Source organism: Myotis myotis, unplaced genomic scaffold, assembly GCF_014108235.1.
Source record: "Myotis myotis isolate mMyoMyo1 unplaced genomic scaffold, mMyoMyo1.p scaffold_m19_p_4, whole genome shotgun sequence".
NCBI classification, from domain to species: Eukaryota; Metazoa; Chordata; class Mammalia; order Chiroptera; family Vespertilionidae; genus Myotis; species Myotis myotis.
The window spans coordinates 37,747,540-37,771,652 of NW_023416346.1; the positions used below are offsets into that span (position 1 = coordinate 37,747,540).

A 24,113-nucleotide genomic window follows, 5' to 3' on the forward strand; every position below is an offset into this window, starting at 1 on the left:
ACCCTAATTAGAGAAATGATTCCTTGAGCTTATATGGAGGGTTTGTACTTTTTGAAGCTCTTTCATGTACATTTACTCATATGATCCTTGCAACAATCCTCTGAGGTAGGTGGAGCAAGGATTATTATCCCTATAATATTTTTGGTACACTTCATATAACTTACCAAATATTGATTTATAACTCAATATTTAGTATAGGTCTTTGCACTTAATTCTTATAGATCACATAAGAATATTATCTGTCTGAAAAGTTTACAGTAGAAAATCAAGAAAGGTACAAGTACAGTAAAGTACATTCTTTTTAGTAATCAAATAACAAACAAAAATCTGTTGAAAGAAAAACAGGTTTTTCCAGATGAGTTAGGTCATTCTCTTAATGATTAACACAGGCCTTGTTAAATTTCTACTAGGAAATCCATGCACAATGTTTACTTAATAAAAATAATTTTTAACAACATAAACTGATGAACAAAAATAGATCCAGAGACATAGAAGCATCAAACAGACCGTCAAACCTCAGAGGGAAGGCGGGGGAGGAGGGGTGGGAGAGTAAGAGATCAACCAAAAGACTTGTATGCATATAAGCATAACCAATGGACATAGATCATAGTGGGGTCAGGGCCTGTACTGGAAGGTGGGAGCGGGCTGGGAGATGTCAATGGGGGAAAAAGGAGACCTATGTAATACTTTCAACAATAAAGAATTTAAAAACAATAATTTTTAGCAAGTTTTTCTCTACTTTAGATGAACTTCATAGGGGGAATTTGGGGTCTTTTTTATTTTTTTAAACAATTTAATGTTTTATTGATTTTAGAGAGCGAGGAAGAGGGATAGAAACATCGATGAGAGAGAAACATTGATTAGCTGCCTCCTGCACACCCCCTAATGGGGATTGAGCCTGTAACCTGGGCATGTGCCCTAAGCAGGAATTGAACTGGTGACCTCTTGGTTCATGGGTCCATGCTCAACCACTGAGCAACACTGGCTGGGTGAGATTTGGGGACTTTCATTTTTAAAAATATATTTTTATTTATTTCAGAGAGGGAAGGAGAGGGAGAGATAGAAACATCAATGATGATAGAGAATCATTGATTGGCTGCCTCCTGCATGCCCCTCACTGAAATTGAGCCTGCAACCGGGGCATGTGCCCCTAACCAGAATCGAACCTGGGACCTTTCAGTCCTCAGGCCGACACTCCATCCACTGAGCTAAACCGGCTAGGGCAGGTGACTTTTATTTTTAATATAAGTTCCTCTAAAACGTCAAGTGTTCATGAACATACTCCTGTTTAATTTTTTCTCAGTACAATTGTCAGTATCTGGCAGAAGCAGAACCTAATCACTGCCAAACAAAATTCCAATATTTAATGAAAAAAATATTTTTGGTGCTTTAGCCAAAAATGCAAAGCCCCTTATATAAGCTAATGGAATTAAAAAGAAATCTCTAGTACCTAGTAACAGAATAAAGTTAAAGAAACAAAACAACTTAAAGAAAAATAACTCTCAAAATAAAAGTTTATGTACCAAATGAACATCTATAATTTTATATGTAAATCTATTTTTGGAATTATACAATTTATTGAAACAAGAATTAGATTTTGTAGCATGATCATTGCTGAAATACTATGATCTCAATTGTACCCTAGTTTTGTTTTTGTTTTTCCAAATTTATATTCTGGGAAATTAAAAGGGGGAAATAATCAAACTTTGCTTTCTTTGAGGTTCTTATTCCTTATTTGTTTTTTTTTTCTTAATATACTTTATTGATTTTTTTACAGAGAGGAGGGGAGAGAGATAGAGAGTTAGAAACATCGATGAGAGAGAAACATTGATCAGCTGCCTCCTGCACATCTCCCACTGGGGATATGCCCGCAACCCAGGTACATGCCCTTGACCGGAATCGAACCTGGGACCCTTCAGTCCGCAGGCCGACGCTCTATCCACTGAGCCAAACCGGTTTCGGCTCCTTATTTGTTTTGAACCAATATTTATTCATAATACTGAAGTTAACAAGTATAGACCTATGAAAAGATTTCTTATATTGTCATTAATTATGGTGCCTACAGAGTCTTAGAAATCTCAAATTAAACAGAATAATATTGGGGAAAAAAACCTCTATGCAGACCACTCTATATAAAGCTAAATGGTTAGCCCTGGCCAGGTAGCTGTTTGTTAGAGTGTCGTCTCAATATGCCAAGGTTGTGGGTTAGAACTCTGGTCAGGGCAAATGCAAGAAGCAACCAATGAATGCATAAATAAGTTGAACATTAGATCGATGTTTCTCTCTCTAACATCAATTTTTAAAAAATTATTTTATTATTTTTTAAAAATATATTTTTATTGATTTCAGAGAGGAAGGGAGAGGGAAATAGAAACATCAGTGATGAAAGAGAATCATTGATTGGCTGCCTCCTGCACACCCCACACTGGGGATCGAGCCCACAACTCAGGCACATGCCCTTGGCTGGAATCGAACCTGGGACCCTTCAGTCTGCAGGCCGACACTCTACTCACTGAGCCAAACCGCTAGGGCTAAAAATTTGATTTTAGAATTACTAGTCATTTAATATTTGTTATAAGCAAATTAGTGGTTTGCAGGAAAAGAAAACTAGGTCTACTGACCTTCATCTAGCCTTACCTACCTTAAGAGTTTTATTTTGGTTACAGTTAGAGACCAATATTGACCTGAGTATGGATTTATGCAACTCTGAAGGCCTTTTAGAGTTTGAAGACTGCTTCATGAGTTCTCTTTGAGTCTTTTGTGCCAGTTACTTAAAATTTTCAGATCTAAAAGAGTATTCAGAACTGTTAGTTATTACGAATTAGATAGGTTGATCCTTCTAACTCTTAAATTCTATCATTGTAGGTTAATTGCTCACATTTCACTGAAGCTTTGGCTCTTTCTAGAAGTGCAGGTCTGTCTGTACAATTTCAACTGATTATTGTTTCACTAGCAGTTATGAGTCTTCAAATACTTAATTCTTTTATTGCTGGATTGGAGTCTAGCTTAATGACAATGCGTACTGTGGAGCTATTATGAACTCAGCAGTGAAAGGTCTGAAGATTGATTCTCATTACACAATTCAAAGAGTATTGTATGCAGGAAAGTTTTGTTGAAAAGTGCAATCAAGGTATGGATGTATACAACAGAATAACAGATCTCAGGGGGAAAGGGAGGGGACAGGAAGAGACTAACCAAAAAACATATATGCATATATGCATAACCCATAGACAGAAAATAGCATGGGGAAGGCCTGGGGTGGGCTGGGGGTTGTGTGGAAGGCGGAAAAAGGGAGAAAATGGGAGACATCTATAATATTGCCAACAACAACAAAAAAGTAGAGTCAGCGGGGACATTCAGGGTGTTGCATTTTATGCCTTCACGTTTTGGTAGCAGGAGAAAATACACAGGACTAGATCAGCAATGAGTTATAAGGAAAAAAATGTGAGGATGACAGTCATTTGCAGAGCAATTTGATTTACAGATTACAACCATTTAGTTTTTTGTGGATTCAGATCTGACCCCATACCACATTCCAGTGGCTTTCAAACTTTAGCCTGCATCAAAACCACTTGGAGGGTCTGTAAAAAAGATTGCTTGGTCACACCCAGGTTTCTGATTCAGCAGGTTTGAGATGGGGCCCAACAATTTCCATTTCTAACAAATTTCCAAGTGATGCAGATGCTGCTGATCCCTTGACAACATTTTGAGAACCAACCATTAGGTACCCATATACCATGCAGTTAGCCTACTAACTTTTCATATGTACCACATTTACCCTACAGTCTATAAGCAAGCTACAAATGAAATAGTGAGAGCCTAGTTTAAAAGTAACTTTAGATGATAGTATCAGTTTTGAGGGGGTTTATTTATCTTAATAGTCAAATAGGGGAAGAGGGAATAAAGTTGATTTTTTAAAAAAAATATCTTTATTGATTTCAGAAAGGAAGGGAGAGGGAGAGATAGAAACATCAATGATGACAGAGAATCATTGACTGGCTGCCTCCTGCATGCCCCACACTGGGGATCAAGCCCACAACCCAGGTATGTGCCCTTGGCCGGAATCAAACCTGGGACCCTTCAGTCCACAGGCTGATGCTCTATCCACAGAGCTAAACCGGCTATGGCTAAAAAATGTTATAATCTGGTATAGATCTGTAAGGTAATTCAGGGGAAATGACATATCTAGAATTTGCTCCAGATATGTCAGCAAAAATAAAAAGGGAGGGGGAGTCCTAGAAAAAACAGGATTGGCAAAATATTTGTATTTGTTGAAGCTGAATGACGAGTTATCATGTAGTTCATTATACTTTCGTGTCAGTTTGAAAATTTCTGTAAGAAAAAGCTTTCAAAATTCGCATCTTCATTGATATTCACTGAAAGTATAGTTGACATGTAAGAAAAAATGTGGACTGCATTTAAAAAAGGTTCTTACGGCCCTGACCAGGTAGCTCAGTTGGTCAGAGCATCATCCTGATATGCCAAGGTTATGGGTTCAATCCCTAGTCAGGGCACATAAAAACCAATGAATGTATAAATACATGGAACACCAAGTCAATCTTTCTCTCTAAAATCAATTAAAAATATTATTATGGTCATCTCAGATAACATAGTCAAGGACTCAATAGTCCTTGTAATAGACTAGGCCTGAAATACAACTGTTAATTTAGGACTCCATTTTGGGCAGGACTGGGTAGGAGAAATAGCCAGTTGAAATACCTACTTTTAAACTCTCTGCCTTTAAGGATTCTTTATTCCCTCCCTTTTTATCCCATCATATTACTTGCAGCTTCTGAAACTCTGGGTCACTGACTCTACAGACTCACAAAAATCCTTCTTTGCCACCTGCTTCAAAGGGGCAGTGGCTTTTAGGCCCCTTGCTTGTTTAAGCTTTGTTACAGTGACTATACTATCTCTTGGGACAACCAGGCCAATCTTTGTGGGGAGGGCAGTGTTAATATGGTTCATATTTTTATATTTTAAAAACTGACGTTTTGCCCTAGCAGATTTGGCTCAGTGGATGGAGTATTGGCCTGCGGACTGAGGGGTCCCAGGTTCGATTCCGGTCAAGGGCACATGTCTGGGTTGCAGGCTAGGTCCCAAGCGGGGCGGGGGGGGGGGGGGGGATCCAGGAGGCAGCCAATCAATGATTCTCTGTCATCATTGATGCTTCTATCTCTCTCTCTCCCTCTCCCTTCCTCTCTGAAAGCAATATAAAACAAAAAAACCCCGACTTTTCATGCATTTATAGAATTCTATAAATTAATGTGAAAATGGATATCTCTTTTTTTAAATGATGACTTGCTGTGTACCTTAATGCCTAGCACAATGGCATAAGGTGTATTTCGGTTATATTTTAGTATTTTTAAAAGGGCTGTTTTCTTTTTTTCTGAGAAAGTACAACATATACAAAGTAATAAGATCATTTTAAAGAATAGTACTTTATTGAATACATTTTATTCACAGAAAAATAAGCTTTAATCTATGACTGCCAGTTTATGCAGTGGAAAGTAATGTTTTTAGTTTTCCATACTGATGGAAAGGTTTCTACTATATGGGAAAGAAGCCATACTCACAAATATAGTACTCTATTTCAAAACATTTCACACGATTATTCACAACACTAATACAACGACATAATAATCAGCCATTCTCTCAGGTTAGATAAAGTATAACAGTAACAAAAAAAATGCAAACTCTTCTAACAAAAATTACATAAAAGCCTTTGTTACATCAAATAAAAAAAACACAAATTTGTAACTAAGTATAGACAAAATGACAAAATATACTTATACACAATCTGCAAACTTTAGACTTCAAAATAGAATCTTACCACCCAAACATTAATGTAGTATTGTACAATTTGAAGATATAGGTATTTAAGATTGTCCTATTGTATTAAAGTGTCATTTAATATGTAGTGACAAAAGTTATGGTATAGAAGAAAGAATAGTTGAAAAAATAAACTTTTGATACCTTCCAGGAAAGGTAGCTTGAAGTTTTTCACCTTCAAACTATGTCCCAGTCTGGGCTACCACTAATGAGCTATACAACTTTGAACAAATCACTTCACCTTTGAGCCTCAACTACCTCATCTGTAAAATGAGGGGGAAGAATTAGATACTCTCTAGGTCACTTCTAACTTTGACCCCTATAATTCTATTACGCTACAAATGAAATTCACATTGTGCTAAGTACTGTATATGGGTCAAATTGAAACTGATTATGAAGGTGGGAATTAGCCAATTGTTCCTATTAGGAAAGTTCACCTAAATTTGATAAATTTTCAAGTTTTTAAAAAAGAAATGTAAATATTTTAAGGACTTGACCTATTGTTTTATTGTAATTTACATCTTAACTATGAGAAACAACAAAGAAGTAAGAGTCACTGAAGAGTTATCACCTAACTTTTAGCTCAAATTTCCAGAGTCAAAGGCAAACCAGGAGGGTAACAGCATTAGGAAGGGAATTAACATTTATAGCAGGTATTTTACATACCTGATCTCCTTGAACTCTCATAACTATAAGTTAGGTATTATTCTCATTTTCACAGATGAAGAAATGACAACCTCTTTTTTTTAAAAAGAAGATTTCACTAAAAATAACTACATCTGTCAAATATTCTCTCTCATTTTATTTCTCTAATGGAAATGATACACAACCAATCCAATTTCTCCCACCCCTCAACTGCCTTCTCCCATACGCAACACTTGAGTAATCAGGAAATAAAACAATGATTTGGATCTAAAGGGTACAATACATGCAACTAATGCTGTGGTGGTAGTCTCCCATTCAGAGTTCAAAGAATTCAAAATAACAATTTTATTCACTAAAATGAAAACAAGAGAAAACAACTACCAAAATTTAAGTATTATAAGAAGAAAAACAAGAAAAGATCATAATATGCAGGGTCACATTATGCACACTCACTACAACCACCCTACCCCATCTTAGACCCTAACCAAAGGGAAAAAAAGCAAAACCACACACAAAAAAACAAATCTAGCAGGAAAGGCAATACAAAGCCATTAATTAATAAACTGGAATTTATAAACACTAAAGCCATTTCTTAAAAATTAAGACAAGGCTTTTGATCAGCATACCAAATTATTACAAACAAAGGTAACTATTACAAAACTTGACTCTTCATATGACCACAAGTAAATTGGTGGTCACCAATTAGAAATCTTAGCAAGAAATTCATACAGAAAAGGAATGTCTACATGTAGATACTGAGAACTATTCTGGGAAAGGGGGAAGCAGAGATTTGGATCCAGTTATATTTTTGACCTTGCAAGTGATCATTTTTTGCACAATTAGATGGGAAGGATCCAGTGCTTTTTATAGTGTGAACACAGACAAACATTAATAAGTCTTAAAAAATTTTGATGAGAAGGTGGAGTGCTGAGTGATTTAAGAACCTGAAGCAACTGCATTTCTAAACAATTCTTAAAATAAACTTGTTAGTCACATCAGCTTCATGCATTAAATTTCACAACTCACGGGGAAGTAAAAGGTCTTGCTTAATTCTAAACACACAAGTTTTAAAAGAAGAGTTTTAATGGACCGAGGCTCCCAGAACAGGAAAAGCCTTATGTTAAAACAATTCAATCCTTGGCCAATAACTAGATTGAACTAACTACTTGACTTGGAGCAGATATGTCCTGAAAGCACAGTTTACAAATTTTAACACTTTCCTCCCCTTGTAATTTAAATATAAATCTTAGACTACACATGTAAAATTTAATGACTATATAACTAATAGTAAAATAAAACAAAGACAGTCATTATTTTTTAAATTCTCATTTAAATTTGCAGTGCAATTTAAAAATGAATATCACTAAAAGTAATAATCAACAGAGGTTAGAGGAAAATGAAGATACTCTTTCTCTTAGAAAATACAACTATAATTTTTAAAAGTTTTACTCTCCAACTTTTCTCTGTAGTTAAATGTCTCATTCACCTCTACAGCAGGTTGTTGTGAGAATCTTGTAATATAAAGCTTGGGTGTTCTATGAAGCATTTTAAAACTTTTGTTTTTTATCTATATTGATTCTTATTCAAGTTTTATTTTATCTTTAATATTTAAACAACTGTTCTTCTTTCCTTGTCCATATTTTAAAATTTCTAAGAGGTTTTTAAGGATCTTAAGAGAACATGTATTTCAGAATTATCTACTACTATTACTAGTCAAGAAAATAAAAAGTTAGGTAGAGGAAAGACTTGACATTTTATCCTATATACATCTTAATCACCCTAACGGTAAAAACTCACATGAAACTTTACAATACAAAATGATATGAGAATCTCAACATGGAAAGCCTTCACTACAACTACAAGCAATATACAAACATGCTTCTACTTTTACCTACATAAGCTGACAGATGTTTAAAATACTGGGTTAACAAAGATCTTTTAGTAAAGTGACTTAGGCAGGCTTAAACTAGCAAGGATTAAGGATGAATCCTTACTAATTAATTGGAAGATCTGACACATATTTTATATTTCATTTTACAAAATCAGGAATATTTATTTTGAAACAAGAGAAGAAGACATGATCTACCTGTCAGAAAACTACCACTCAGAAAGATTTTTCATCCACAAAGCAGGACAAACATAAAGACATTTAAATTTCACATTGGTACCAAAAAGGTTAACTGCCCTGTCTTCTTGGATTAGAAAAACTAAAGCTGAGCAATAAGTAGTTTTGCAGGTGTTTGAACATGCCTAAGCCTTTAAATCATAAAATACTTTCTAAAAATTGATTACAAAAGTAACATATACTTACAAAAACTCAAACAGAACAAAATAAAAAAAGTAGAAAGTGAAAGGCCCCGGTAAAGCCCCTCTGGATCCACCCCCCACCCCCCTTAAGAGAAACCATATTTAACAGTTTGGTGCATCTTTCCAAATCTTTTGTTCTATACACATACAAAACGTATACAACCTTCATTTGGCTCATTTGATACACAGTGTCTTGCCACTTGCATTTTACATTTATAGCTTTGACATTTTTCCATGTCAATACACGTAGGCTAGATGGCATGCTATCATTTAAATGCCCTTTTAACAATGACAAAATCATATTTTAAAAATCATCCACCCAAGTATGTATGTATAATTTTAAAATAGACAAAATCTACAACACAAAGACTAACATCTAAAAATAACCTCTATCTTTCCACCAGTGTGGAACAGTTCATTCCCTTTTCACACAAAACAAATTATGTGATTGGGGAGATTAACTCTAATCTCCACGTTTACATAGAATGTTAAGCCTATTTGAAAAAGAATGAAAAATTCAGTTGATTAATTCACTTACACTTAGAAGCCAAGTCAGTGCACTATAAATACACATTGTGATCAGTTATAATATGATGGCTCCTAGGGTTTCAATAGAAAAAAATAGATAATATAGCTAATATTATGAAAAATCCAGAAATTCAAATTTTAGATTGCCAATTACAACACTGCAGTTTTACATTTTTCTTCTTGGTAGCAAATGCTAATGGAGTTCAATGCTGATTATTTAAATTTGGTTCACATCACACATTCAATCAGAGTAATAAGAATATAACACAGCTACTGTAGTTAGATTAAGACATAAAAATTTTTTGCTTGAAAGTAATGACTGTGTAGCACATAGGACATTTATCAACTGCTTCAGCACATTGTTTACAAGTGACCAGATGTCCACAAGGAATAAACGCTACAGCAATATTTCTATCCATACAGATTTTGCAAAGCTTCTCCTCTTGCAGGAGCCTTAGCTGCTCTTCAGCACTAATCTCTGCGCAAAAAAGAAAAGAAATGAGTTAATTATAGACTTTCTTAGTTGTTTAAATTCATTGAAACAATTTGAACCCCTACTATGTGCCAGGTACTAATCAAGTTAGGAGATAGGATGACTCACACATGGCATCTGCTTGCTCTTAAGTAGCTTGAATGCTAGCAGGAGAGAAGGACATGAGTGGAGGAAGTAAAGGTAAGCACAAAGGACAAAGTGATAAGTGCTATAATAAAGTTATCTACAAAGTGCTCGGGGACAAGATGAGAGAACAAGTTCTTCTATTCAGACTAACTGGGGAAAGTTTCACGGGTTAGCAGCTACTGGGAGGGGGAGTGGAAAGTCGAGAAATGACATTTAACATGACCAGCAATTTGCCAGGCAGAGAAGCAAGGGTTATGCAAAAGTATAGAAAGGGCATGGTGCCGCGTGGCTCAGTGGTTGAGTGTCGACCTATGAACCAGGAGGTCACGGTTCTCTCTCATCACTGATGTTTCTATCTCTTTCTCCCTCTCAGATAAATAAAACCATATATATATATTTTAAATGAAAGGGCATGGCTTATTCCAGAAATGGAGGGATGGCTTTGAGGGGGTACTTCTGAAGTGGGACAAGTAGGATTTGGTGACTGCCTAGAGGTGAGGGATGAGGAAGAAAGAAGAAATATAGTTAATTTCAAGACTTCTCGTGTGGCTTACAAGAGGATGATGATGCCAATAGGAAATACAGGAGAAGGTACAGGTTTGGGATTTTCAAGCTATTTTTGAGGTGTCTAGTGCATCTATATAAAATGTCTAGTAGGCCAATGGGGAGTCAAATCTTGAGGTCAAAAGTCAGCATTAGAGATAGAAGTTGGGTGTCATCAGCATATGAGTGGTATTGAAGTTTTTGCTTAATTCAGCCTCTCCCAAACCAGGTTTTGTGAAATGTTAACACATATGCCACAAAAATGTGTTTTGTGGTGTTATGTAACTACAATTAACAATAGCAGCAGTTAACAGTAATATAGCAGTTATTACCATGTGCTAGGCACTATTCCAAATGCATTACATACTTTAATAATCTTTGTAATCATTGTATACCATCATTTCTAAATCTTGCTTCACATGAGAATCACTTGAAGCATTTGTAACAATCGATTTCTAGGCTCCATTCACTGAATCTAAAAATTTTGGGGTTGAACCTACTCGCATTTGGAAACCACTGCTATCAAGTTCAGAGAAGTATAATATAGTTTTTGTCCCCTCTTAGAAATTCATAATGCATTTCCCTACTTAACTATAGAGCTCCTTTTTCATGGCATCCCTTTTAACAATAGTGGAGAACACTACTATGAAAACAAGTTTTGGAAATAGTGGTTTAATTTTATTCAACAGTTACTGAACACTTAATTAGGTTCTAGGCACTAGAGATACAACAATTATATATACAGACCTCGGGCCCCCGATCATTCACAGACAAGTAAGGAACCCAAGTAAACATGAAATTATAGTACAGTTGATGATAAAAGTAGTTACAATGTGTTATGAAGAACACAGGAAGGGTGGGTACATGTTTGAACACATAAAGAGAAGGCCTCCTGGAGGAAAGTATACCTAAACTGAGTCCTAAAGGATGAGTAGGAATAAACTGAGGAGAGGGAGAGGCCTTGAGGGACAGGGGTAGTGGAAGAAGGGTGTTCTAGGTAGAAGAATGACATAAGTAGGCTCTAAGGAAGAGACAGAACAGGGCCTACAAGTCCACAGGTAAGGCTTGGGAATAGAATTTGAAGAGGAAATAGCATGAAATAAGGCTATAGAAGGTTAGGAGGAGCCTGATTCTGAAATATTTGGCAACCCATGTAAAGGAGTTTGAACTTGATCCTCAGGGCCCTGGGAGCCAGTGAAGGTTTTAACTTGGAGAGCGATATGTTGAGATTTATGCTTTAAAAAGGTTAAGACAGGATTATTTTATCTACTTTTTCTTCAAAGGCAACTATCTGGGCATAATCAAAACTATAGGCTCAAACATAGGGTAATTTTTAAAAACTAAATTTTTATTCATTTCAGAGAGGAAGGGAGAGGGAGAGATAGAAACATCAACGATGAAAGAGAATCATTTGATTGTCTGCCTCTTGCATACCCCCTCCTGGGGATTGAGCTCACAATCTGGGCATGTGCCCTGACCTAAAATCTAACTGTGACCTCCTGGTTCATAGGTCAATGCTTAACCACTGAGCACCACCGGCCAGGACAAAGTAAAGGACTATATATCATACTATGTAATTATTTTTATTTTTAAAAATCTTTTAAAAATATTTTTATTGATTTCAGAGAGAGGAAGGGAGAAGAGATAGAAACATCAATGATGAGAGAGAATCACTGATCAGCAGCCTTCTGCATGCCTCCTACTGGGGATCGAGCTTCCCCCTTCAGGCCTCAGGCTTATGGCTCTATCCACTTAGCCAAACCAGCTAGGGCTGATGCTATTTTTAGAAGACTACTTACTGGGGCTTTTTCTGTCACACAGCCACTGGGATAAAATCTAGTATTCAATCTAAGACAATGGTTCTCAACCTTCTGGCCCTTTAAATACAGTTCCTCATGTTGTGACCCAACCATAAAATTATTTTCGTTGCTATTTCATAACTGTAATGTTGCTACTGTTATGTATCGTAATGTAAATATCTGATATGCAGGATGGTCTTAGGTGACCCCTGTGAAAGGGTTGTTAGACCACCAAAGGGGTCTCGACCCACAGGTTGAGAACTGCTGATCTAGGATTTCTCAGTAAGCAACAGTAGCACTGTAGTTTTTCTAAAAAAAAAATTTTACCTGTTTTACTTCAATTAAGCCCACCTGCTATTTTGTATAGAATTAAAAAACACATTTTTAAATGACTTAAAACATTTGATGAGAGAGAAACATCGATTGGCTGCCTCCTGCACGCCCCCTGCAGCTGATTGAGCCTGCAACCCAGACATGTGCCCTGACCAGGAATTGAACCAGAAACCTCTTGGATCACGGGTCGATGCTCAACCACTGAGTCACACTGGCCAGGCTAGAATGAAAAGATTCTTAGTGCCAGTTTTTCTTCACCAGCCTTTGGGAGGAGAAATAGGCAGCAACCCTAGCATAAGAAAATAGCCAGTATCAATTACCTGCCTCTCAATTTAGTGAGACTAAGGAGAGAAGTCAACCAATAAATTGCAATCCCTGCCCCTAAGAGCTGCCATTGCTTAGACCTTCCTTCTCTCACCATCCTAGCTTGTAGTCTCTGTGATAATAAGAACCCACTGCTCTCTTCCTATTGCAACCTACAAAATCCTTCTGTTGCAGACAACAACTTGAGACATAAAAACTAACAACTTACTCTCAAACTTAAATACCTTGAGTTGTGGTTAAGATACAGAGAAAAGTGACACAATCACTTGTATTTCTACTGCAGTAGAAAGATAACAAAGTAAATGATTTATTTTACCATGGCTAAGGCAAGTGGAGCTATTCCATATTTTAAATAAATGCATCTTTAGGAAAAGAGTCTTAGGCTTTCTGCTGGATATTTTACATCAACTGATGTAATTTTAAAAATCATTAATGTTATACTGTTTTATGACTCATGTAATTCTTTAAGTAATGTTTCAAAGACATCTGAAATAACTTAAAGATCACAAGGGTCTTTAACGTAAAAAATGAAGTAAATATTTAGGCTTATTTAGTACTACAAAAATTCTCATCCTTTGGGAGAAGTGGTCAAGAGCTTAGAGAACAATCCTATGTAATAAAAGCCTAATATGCAAATCGACCTAACAGCAGAACAACTGGTGGAACAACCAGTCGCTATGATGTGCACTGATGACCAGGGGGCAGATGCTCAACACAGGAGCTGCCCCCAGTCCACAGGCCCCAGGCCGGCCAAGGCAGGTGCTAGTAGGGGGCTCCGATCGTCCTGCAGATTGGCTCTGATTGCTGGCCAGGCCTAGGGACCCTACCCATGCATGAATTTTCGGCACCAGGCCTCTAGTGATTATAATAAATGTATTCAATCTGATACCTTTTCTTTAACCTTCAGTGCTGCTGGCAAGCACTAGAATAGCTGTCATCCTTAAAGGAGGAACCTGTATTTTTTTAAACTTTTTTTTTTCCTGAAAGGAGTTATATGCTTCTCTTCTACATTATTTAATACACTTTCTATATATGATGCACAGTATTAAGGTGCCATTCATTCAAGCTCTATTTAGTAATATGACCCCTTTATATGTTTATCTCATATGAAAAGTTGCAGAACACTCTAAATCCAGTTTCAACTATATAAACTTATTCTACAAACAATGATAACAGCTAGCCTTTGTTGTTCTTTATGTAAAATAGAGTATAGCCTGGCCGGTGTGGCTCGTTGGTTGAGTGTTGACCTATGAACTAGGAGGTCACAGTTGGATTCCTGGTCAGGGCACATGCCCAGGTTAGGGGCTGGATCCCCAATGTGAAGTGTGCAGGAGGTAGCCAATCAATGATTCTCATCATTGATGTTTCCATCTTTCTTTCCCTCTCCCTCTCCCTTCCTCTCCTCTCTGATATCAATAAAAATATGTTAAAGAGCAAAATCCTATATAATAAAAAGCAAATATGCAAATCGACCAAACAGCTGCATGACTGGTCACTATGATGCACACTGACCACCAGGGGGCAGATGCTCAATGTAGGAGCTGCCCCCTGGTGGTCAATGTGCTCCCACAGGGGGAGTGCCGCTTAGCCAGAAGCTGGGCTCAAGGCTGGCGAGCACAGCGGTGTTGGCGGGAACCTCTCCCGCCTCTGCGGCAGCACTAAGGACCCCTTGGGGGTCCCAGACTGCGAGAGGGCACAGGCTAGGCTGAAGGACCCCCCCACCTTGCCCAGTGCACGAATGTTGTGCACCGGGCCTCTAGTATATAATAAAGAGGAATAGAAACCAGAGTGTTCGCTCTCAGCCATTGTGGACACAAAGAAAAGGCAGCCATTTGCAAGCTTGGAAAAAATCCTCATCAGGAACCATATCTGCCTGCACCTAGATCTTGGACTTCCCAGCCTCCAGAACTGTGATAAATGTCTGTTGTCTGCCTATGGTATTCTGTTATATCAGTTCAAGCAGACTAACACATAGTATTAAGAATAATTATAAAAAAATCCTCGCCCTGACCAGTTTGGCTCAGTGGAGAGAGTGTCGGCCTGCGGACTGAAGGGTCCCAGGTTCAATTCCAGTTAAGGGCATGTACCTTGGTTGCGGGCACATCCCCAGTAGGGGGTGTGCAGGAGGCAGCTGATCGATGTTTCTTTCTCATCGATGTTTCTAACTCTCTATCCCTCTCCCTTCCTCTCTGTGAAAAATCAATAAAATATATATTAAAAAAAATCCTTATCTGTTAGATACTTATTTAAGTATTTATAGGTGAATAATATATAGAATGTCTGGGATTTACTTTGAAATACTATAGCAAAAAAAAAAAAAAAAACCCACAAAACACCCCAAAGAAACAACAAAACAAACAAACAACAACAACAAAAAACCACTCTGGGGGAAGTAATGAAACAAAATTAGAAAAGTGTTGGTAATTACTGAAGCTGGTTGGGGTACATCAGGCTCATTATACTGTTCTCTCCACTTTTGAGTGTGTTTGACATTTAAAAAAATATATTTATTGCTTTCAGAGAGGAAGGGAAAGGGAGAGAAATATCAATGAGAGAGAATCATTGATTGACTGCCTCCTATACACCCCACACTGGGGACTGAGCCTGAAACTGGGGCATGTACCTTGACCGAGAATCGAACAATGACCTCCTGGTTCATAGGTTGATGCTTAACCACTGAGCCACATTGGCAGGGCTCCTTGACATTTTTCATAATAAAAAGTCAAAAAATTGTTTATTCTAAGGGGTATGTGAGAGGAGGGAAATGAATGGGTCACAAAACCATATAAAATGAAGTACTATTAAGTGTAACTTGCTTTTTAAAACTAACCAGGCATACCTTTCTGCAATGAAGTCTGACTTGATTCATCTTCTGTACTATCTTTCTGAGCACTCACTAAATCTGCAACCAGAACTTCCAATGATTTATAGTTGCTCCCAGATGTCTGAATTTTTTCCTCCATTTTTTTCTTAATGTCTCTGAAACTGAATCCCATTCGTATAGCTTCATGTATCATAGGACTTTGAAAGATGTTATCATCTGAAATGAAAATTGGTGAGCAAAAAGAACAGAGTTTAAACAATTATTTTCATTAATACAACTCAACACAAAATACAGTTAAAAAGAAAAATTTAAGCAAGAAAAAATACCAAAAGCAAGCCAGCAAACCCAGATTACTCTGAGATATTTACGCACTGATGGATCACTTTCAGAATTTTACAATAACTGAAAATGCAGTGAGTATTTTGTATCACTGTGAAGTGAGATTAGGTTGTTTAAAGACTTGATGAAATAGTGCAAGATAAAGTAAAACAGATAAGGGCTAAGTGCTTAAAAAAACTAAACATTTCCCAAATCAGATGTACTCATTAACAACTAAGTTAAGGCACTTAAAGAACGAATGTCTTTACTGTGTCCCTAGCAATTATTTTGAAAAAATAATGGGAAACGGGGAAGTCTGTGACCTTGAAAGTATGAGTTTCCTATTTCTCAGACTTAGTTTCTATAGCTAAAGGGGGTGAACTAGGTAAAAACAAGGAAGCAAATAGAAACTCACTTTAATGATACTCAGAGTAGGAATACCGGTTATGTAAGAAAGTGCTAAAGAGAAATTAATACCCTCTGATTCATCAATTACACTCTGGGGCATTAAAAATGATGCATATATCCACCAAAGACATACAAAAGAATATTCATAGCAACATTATTTATAATAGCTCCAAACTGGAAACAACTCAAATATCCATCATCAGGTTAGAATGGCTAAGTACATTGTGGTATATTCACATACCACACAGCAAGAAAGGACAAACTACTGCCACAAGCAACATGGATGAATCTCATAGACAGGAGTAAAACATCATCTTAATGATGAACTAGAGACAAACGATTACATACCGTATGATTACATTTATAAGAGGTTCTAATTTAATCTATGGTAATAGAAGTCAGAATATAACTTGGGGGTGGATACTTACTGGGACATAAAGGGATTTGATTGTAAGAAACATTACATGGTAAGTAACAAAAGATACTTTTTAGGTAGGAAAGTAACTTAACATTTGTGTTTGATAAAAATTCTGCCAGGAGGCTATAATGGGAATAACAGTTTAGGAGACTACTACAATAGCCTGGATAAAGGGCAGGAACCAGGGCAGAATCAGTAGATTTTAGACAATATTAAAAAGGTATAATTTATCACACCTAGTGATTAATTAAATGTAGAGAGATTAAGGAAAACAAAGAACTTAAAATGACTCAAATTACAAATCGACTCTGTGAATTGTGATACTATTAACTAACACAGGGAGGGAATAGAGCAGGGTTGAATTTGTCTGAGTGGTTTTCAGAGATGCTGAATTTAAACTGCTCTTGAGATTTCTAGGTGGAGATATCCAGGTCAGCTGGACACCACTCTTTCCTAGTTCTACTAACTCTTGACTGTTTTTTTTTTTCCAGTTTGCTTTGCTGGACCCTTCTGCCCACCTGATTAGATATTGATGATTCCCTTCCATTGACCCTCCTCCCTTTTTTACAATGTCTCTGGACACTTACTCTACTATCACAATTTTACCCTCATTTTTATGAGTTCCAGGTTTTAATATTCACCAACTTGGATATTCTGCAGGTACCTGAAGCTAAACTTGCTGAAAACCAAAAGCAAGGACAACAGGATATCCACACGGAAAAGAATTAAATGTACCATGACTTCATACTATATATAAAAATTAACTCAAAATGGATCAAAGACCTGAATGTAAGAGATAAAACCAAAAAACTTTTAGAAGAAAACATAGGTGACTTTGGATTAGGCAATGGTTTCTTAGATATAAAATCAAAAGCAAAAGCAACAAAAAAACCCCAGATCACCCTAGCCCAGTGGTCGGCAAACTGCAGCTCGCGAGCCACATGTGGCTCTTTGGCCCCTTGAGTGTGGCGCTTCCACAAAATACTGGCTCTTCCATAAAATACTGACTTCTGCACGTGGGCCACGAAGTTTCAATCGCACTGTACGTGCGCACCTGCACGTGGTATTTTGTGGAAGAGCCACACTCAAGGGGCCAAAGAGCCGCATGTGGCTCACGAGCCATGGTTTGCCGACCATGGCCCTCGCCGGTTTGGCTCAGTGGATAGAGCATTGGCCTGCAGACCGAAGGGTCCCGGGTTCAATTCTGATCAAAGGCATGTACCTTGGTTGCAGGCTTCTCCTTGAACCAGGCCCTAGTCGGGCGTGTGCAGGAGGCAACCAATCAATGTGTTTCTCCCACATCAATATTTCTCTCTGTCTTTTCCTCTCTTCCACTCTCTGAAAATCAATGGAAAAATATCCTTGGGTGAGGATTAAAAAAAAAACACACCAAAAAACAAAAACAGATAAATTGGACTTCATCAAAATCAGAAACGTGTTTGCTTTAAAGGACACCAATAAGAATGAAAAGACAATCTACAGAAAATATTTGCAAATCATATATATATGAAAAGAGCTAGAATATATCAAGAACTCTTACTCTTATCTAATAAAAGAGAAATACGTAAATTGACCATCACTCTGATGCCCCAGGGCCAATCAGGAACGAGTATGCAAATTAACACAACAAAGATGGTGGTGCCCCCCCTCACCCCACCCCCGGCCGCTCCAGGCCTCTTGGCAGCATGCCTCCTCAGGGCCTCCCTGCCGTGCTCCACCTGTCAACCATCCTTGCAGCCTCCCTGTGGCCCAGCCTCTCACCTCAGAGGCACCTCTCTGGTGCCTGAGGTTGTAGCTCCTGGTGTCTGGCGTCTCCCTCTACCCCACCCCTGCCCCGCTGCTCTGGTAAACAAAACCCTACCGTTGGAGCAGCCCCGCGAGCGCGTACACGTATGGGAGCTCGCTTGGTGCAGTTAACACGCCTCGGGAGCTCCGGGCCAGCCAAGGGGCAATGGTGGCGGCCGTGGCAGCAGCGGCAGGCAGCTCAGCTTTGTTTTGAATAGATGAGAGAGGCCACCTACACAGTAACCCAAATTATCAGATCTCCCTCCTCCCTATCTTGCCAAATCAAGAGGGGATGGGCAATGGGCGTGGAGGGAGGGTGGGGAGGCAGGAGGCGGAGGGCGGAGGAGGAAGAGGATGAGAAAGGGGGCCAGCTGCATCCCACTTTCACAATGGGAAAGTGAAATGCACTAGTGCACCCAACCTTTCCAGTCCTCTCCGCCTCTGCTGCCGCTGCACAGGCTGCCCAAGCAAGCCCACCGCATGCCAGCAGCCAGGGGAAGGAAGGCCTATTCTTGCACGAATCTTCATGTATCAGGCTTCTCTTTAAATAAGAAGAACACAAATAACCCAACTAAAAACTGTCAAAGGAGATGAACAGACATTTTTCCAAAGAAGACATACAAATGGCCAATTAGGACATGAAAACTGCCCAACATCATTAGCAATCAGGGAAATACAATCAAAACCTTGATAAGGGCCTGGCCAGTGTGGCTCAGTGGTTGAGTGTTTACCCATGCACCAAGAGATGGTTGGTTGATTCCTGGTCAGGGTACATGCCCGAGTTGCGGGCTCAACCCCTTGTAGGGGTATGCAATAGGCAGCCGATCGATGTTTCTCTCTCTCTCTAAAATCAATAAAAACATTTTAAAAAGTTCTCCCTTAAAAAACCCATGATGAGACACCACTTCACACCCACTAGGATGGTTGTAATAAAAAGACAAAGAATAACTAGTGTTAACAAGGATGTGGAGAAACAAACTGGAACCCTCATACACTGGTGGTGGGAATGTGAAATGGTACAGCCACTTTGGAACACTGGCAGTTTACTGAAAAGGTTAAACATAAGAGTTACCACATGACCCAGCAACTCTATCCCTAAATATATACCCAAGAGAATTAAAAACATGTCCATAAAAAAACTTGTACATAAATGTTCTTAGCAGCATCAGCTATGTCTACCAAGTGACAAATTAATAAATAAGATGTATTGTCCATACAAAAACAGTTTTCCACCATAGTAAAAACACATATATGAATATAACATGAGGAAACCTTGAGGTCATTATAATTCCATTTAATATGAAATGTCCAGAATGGGGAAATTCATAGAGACAGAAGTAGATTAGTGGTTGTTTGGGGCTGGGGTGTGGGGGGCAGCAAGGGGAAGTGATTGCTAATGGGTATGGGGTTTATTGTTGGGGTAATAATAGTGATGTTCTGTAATTAAATAGTAGTGATGGTTGCACAACCTTGTAAATATACTAAAAACCACCAAAGTGTATATTTTATAATGGTGAAAATTTTTAAACAAATTACATCTCAATTTAAAAACATTAATCCTAGCCGAGACCGGTTTGGCTCAGTGGATAGAGCGTCGGCCTGCGGACTGAGGGGTCCCAGGTTCGATTCCAGTCAAGGGCATGTGCCTGGGTTGCGGGCATATCCCCAGTAGGAGATGTGCAGGAGGCAGCTGATCGATGTTTCTCTCTCATCGATGTTTCTAACTCTCTATCTCTCTCCCTTCCTCTCTGTAAAAAATCAATAAAATATATTTTTAAAAAAAACAAACAAAAAAAAAACATTAATCCTAAACCAAAACACCAATTTATTACTCATAAAAAGAATAGTATGCATTGTAAGGATGATTATCAAGAAATGTTACAGAATGTTTGTTTCTGGATAATTTCAAAAATATAGGCTGGAATGAGTAATTTCTTTAACTGTATTATTTATTCCTATTGCAAAACCCACATTAAAGTGGATCGCCTTCTCAAGCATATTTATGAATATAAATATTCTCTTCCTTGAAATCCTTAAGATACTAAACAGGCGATGTTATGAGTATAGGGAGTGGGGAATCACCAGACATATTCTAAATTAAACTTTCTACTATATTTGAATCATGATGCCTCAGTTGAGAATGAGATCTGTAGTGTGATGTAGAATTCAGAATACCTTATTTACAGCCCTAGTTCCACTAATGATTTGTAATGTAACTGTGGATAGGTCACTAAACCTTTCTGACTCTTTCTCCTCATCTGAAATATGGGGATAACAACATCTTCCTTGCTTAACATGTTACATTTCTGGTTTTAAAGATGTCTATGATAAGTAAATAATCTTTGTGATAAAAACTTCTACCTCTCTGTGAGGTAATAGGAACAAACAAAATTAACCATAATCCTCTGCAAAGAAGATGGGGAAGGCACAAAGACGGCATGGAATAATTAGACAGGTAGGTTAGGGTTAATTATGGTGATGGCACATTAGTAGAGCACTGGATTCATGATCTGGGCTAACTGAAAAAGCTCCAGGGACAAAAATATATCTAACCCTTCCTTTTGTGATTTTAACAGAAGTGGTGATGGACAGCCTATAGTTAGCTGCTCCTTCCAAACTTGGAAAGGTAACTACAACCTCCATAGGAATGTTCTGTCTGAATATATAAATATCCTACTGAAACATAGGTACGTCATTACTTAAGTTTATAGCAATCTCATCTCAAATACACACACCTTGGTGAACCTGAAAGATTATGTTTACCTTTCTACTCTATAAATAATAATGAAATTAAAGTATGTTTATTATAAGCATATTTACCAATTCTTTTAGTTAGTGATGGTGTTTTTTCAGAAGTTCTTCCCTAAAATAGAAATATGAATTATAAGTTAAAATTCTTCTTGTTAGAAGGCAATAACCTCAATTTGAAAAGTTACATTAATCATGAATTTAAAAATTGGCTTTATTCCAATTCAACATGAATATTCACAAGAGGCATAGCCTGATGAAGCTAGAAGGAAGTTAAAAGATCATCTAACCCAAGCCATTCACTTTACAGACAAGAAGCTGGCAATGAGGAAGATAAACAACTTGATTGAGGCAATATAGTTCATGGCAGAACCATAATGGCAACTCTGGTCTCCCATTCTACTCCAGACCTCTTTTTACATGGTACTGACTGATGCCTTGGCCACCCTAGGTGACAATATCAATTTAGATACCTTTCTGAGATTTTAATTATTGTCTGAGGACCGTTTAAAACTGTGACTATAAAACACACCGTACAAAATAGTCACATTTCAAAAGATTGAGAGATGCAAGTATTTTAGTTCCTCAAGACCATTTTTGCCTTTAGTGATATTAAATCAGTTCATCCTAATCCCCTTTTCACAAAGTTGCTTCAGATTAAGAATAACAAACAGCCCTGACCGGTTTGGCTCAGTGGATAGAGCATCAGCCTGCAGAATCAAGGGTCCCAGGTTCGATTCCGGTCAAGGGCATGTACCTTGGTTGCGGGCACATCCCCAGTGGGGGGTGTGCAGGAGGCAGATGATAGATGCTTCTCTCTCATCGATGTTTCTAACTATCTCTCTCCCTTCCTCTCTGTAAAAAATCAATAAAATATATTAAAAAAAAAGAATAACAAACAGCCTAGCCAGTGTAGCTCAGTGGTTGAATGTTGACCTATGAACCAAGAGGTCATGGTTCAATTCCGGGTCAGAACACATGCCTGGGTTTCGGGCTTAATCCTCAGTAGCGGATGTGCAGGAGGCAGCTGATCAATGATTCTCTCTGATCACTGATGCTTCTATCTCTCCCTCCCTTTCCCTTCCACTCTGAAATCAACAAAAATAAATAACAAAAAGAATAACAAACACTTTTCAAGATCTTCCCTTTAAAGTTCACCATACATTATTAATTTAAAATACTACACTGAATTTTACACCAAGAAATCATTGCAAAACAAATTATGTAATACCTGAAAATATATATTCTACAATATTTGACTTACCACAGACTCCTCAAGTGAATGAGTTAAATGAATATTGTTTATATATTCTTGTCCCTTCTCTTCTAACAGATATTTACACCTAAACAAGAAGGATAAACTTTAGTAGCTGAAAAATTAGTAAAGTATATGATATAATATCCACCATTTTAATTCTATTAACTTGCTTTTCAGTATTTCTAAGGAGCCACAAAACAAAATGTTACTTGCCCAGCCGGCATGGCTCAGTGGTTAAGCATCGACCTATGAACCAGGAGGTCACAGTTCAATTCCCAGTCAGGGCAATGCCAGGGTTGTAGGCTCAATCCCCAGTGTGGGGCATGCAGGAGGCAGCCAATCAATGATTCTCTCTCATCACTGAAGTTTCTATCTCTTTCTCTCCCTCTTCCTTCCTCTCTGAAATCAATAAAAATAGTTTTTAAAAAAATCAACTTAACTTACAACTTTTAAGCAAGTTATTAAATTATCACTTTAACATATTTTCAAAGTTTTAAATAGTTAATCTTAACGAATGTTATTTAGAGGATTAACCAATTGTGCATTTAAAAAGAATTCTTTAGGCTTTCAACATTTCCTGTTAAAGCTGTTTAAAGTTAAGATTTATTTTCAAATGATTACTCTCAAGTTGTACTATTTTGTAGATCAAAAATGCATACCACTTCAGTATATGTCACTTTATTTTAAAGAGGCAAAATGGGGGAAAAATAAATTAATTTTAAAAAAAGAGGCAAAATGGCAGGACATTTAGAGTATGTCATCACCACTCTAAGATGCCACTGACTGTACAAAGCATGATTGCTTTATGTACTATTGCTGCCAATTAACTTATGGCCCACCACCAGATGGATCTGATTTCAATGATCTGAAAATGTACACAATTTTGTGTCTTAGAATCAGTGACAAATGGTAATATTTGCTTTGCTAAAGGGTGTGATGGGTTCTTTAGGAATCTCCTTGGTGATGGGCTCCCTTGTGCCTATTGTAAAAGAGCCTACTTCCAACAGCTAAAGTATACATTCCTATGTATACTTTATGTGTTTAGAAATAGAATCATCTGAATGTCATAAATATAATACACAAGCAATAATGTTTTCATCACCAGAGAAGGCTTAGGTGTTTTTCTCCTATAAAGTAGGTGACCCCATTTTTTAGAAACCAGGTGTGAATTTCAAGCCATGGGAAGGCAAAAATAGTTGAGGTGAAAAGTTATTCAAGTCTTCCCACTGCATACTGTCCAACTTGGCTTTTACTGAATAAACATTTAACTACCTTACCCTGGATACCACTTAGCATGTTCTTCCCAAGGGTCTTCACTGGGCTTCCAATTAGTTAGCCCTCCTCCACATTGAAAGCACTTTACTTTATCACCTTCACCTAAGAAAACACACAAGTAAAAATACATGTATTTTGTACAATTAGCT

General features: G+C 37.6%; 1 protein-coding gene across 3 annotated transcripts in view; it reads right to left on the bottom strand.

Annotated features, from left to right (window-relative positions):
- Positions 1–5,421: 5,421 nt before the first annotated feature.
- Positions 5,422–24,113, bottom strand: part of LOC118653756 (X-linked inhibitor of apoptosis) — a 49,046-nt gene continuing 30,354 nt past the window's right edge. For all 3 annotated transcript variants that reach the window (XM_036304508.1, XM_036304510.1, XM_036304509.1), the window contains 5 exons: positions 23,967–24,066; positions 22,696–22,774; positions 21,504–21,546; positions 15,770–15,970; positions 5,422–9,790 (listed from right to left, as the gene is read on the bottom strand). In XM_036304508.1, coding sequence (XP_036160401.1) covers positions 9,597–9,790; positions 15,770–15,970; positions 21,504–21,546; positions 22,696–22,774; positions 23,967–24,066 — 617 coding nt within the window. In that variant the 3' untranslated portion in view covers positions 5,422–9,596. The remainder of the gene's footprint in view (positions 9,791–15,769; positions 15,971–21,503; positions 21,547–22,695; positions 22,775–23,966; positions 24,067–24,113) is intronic.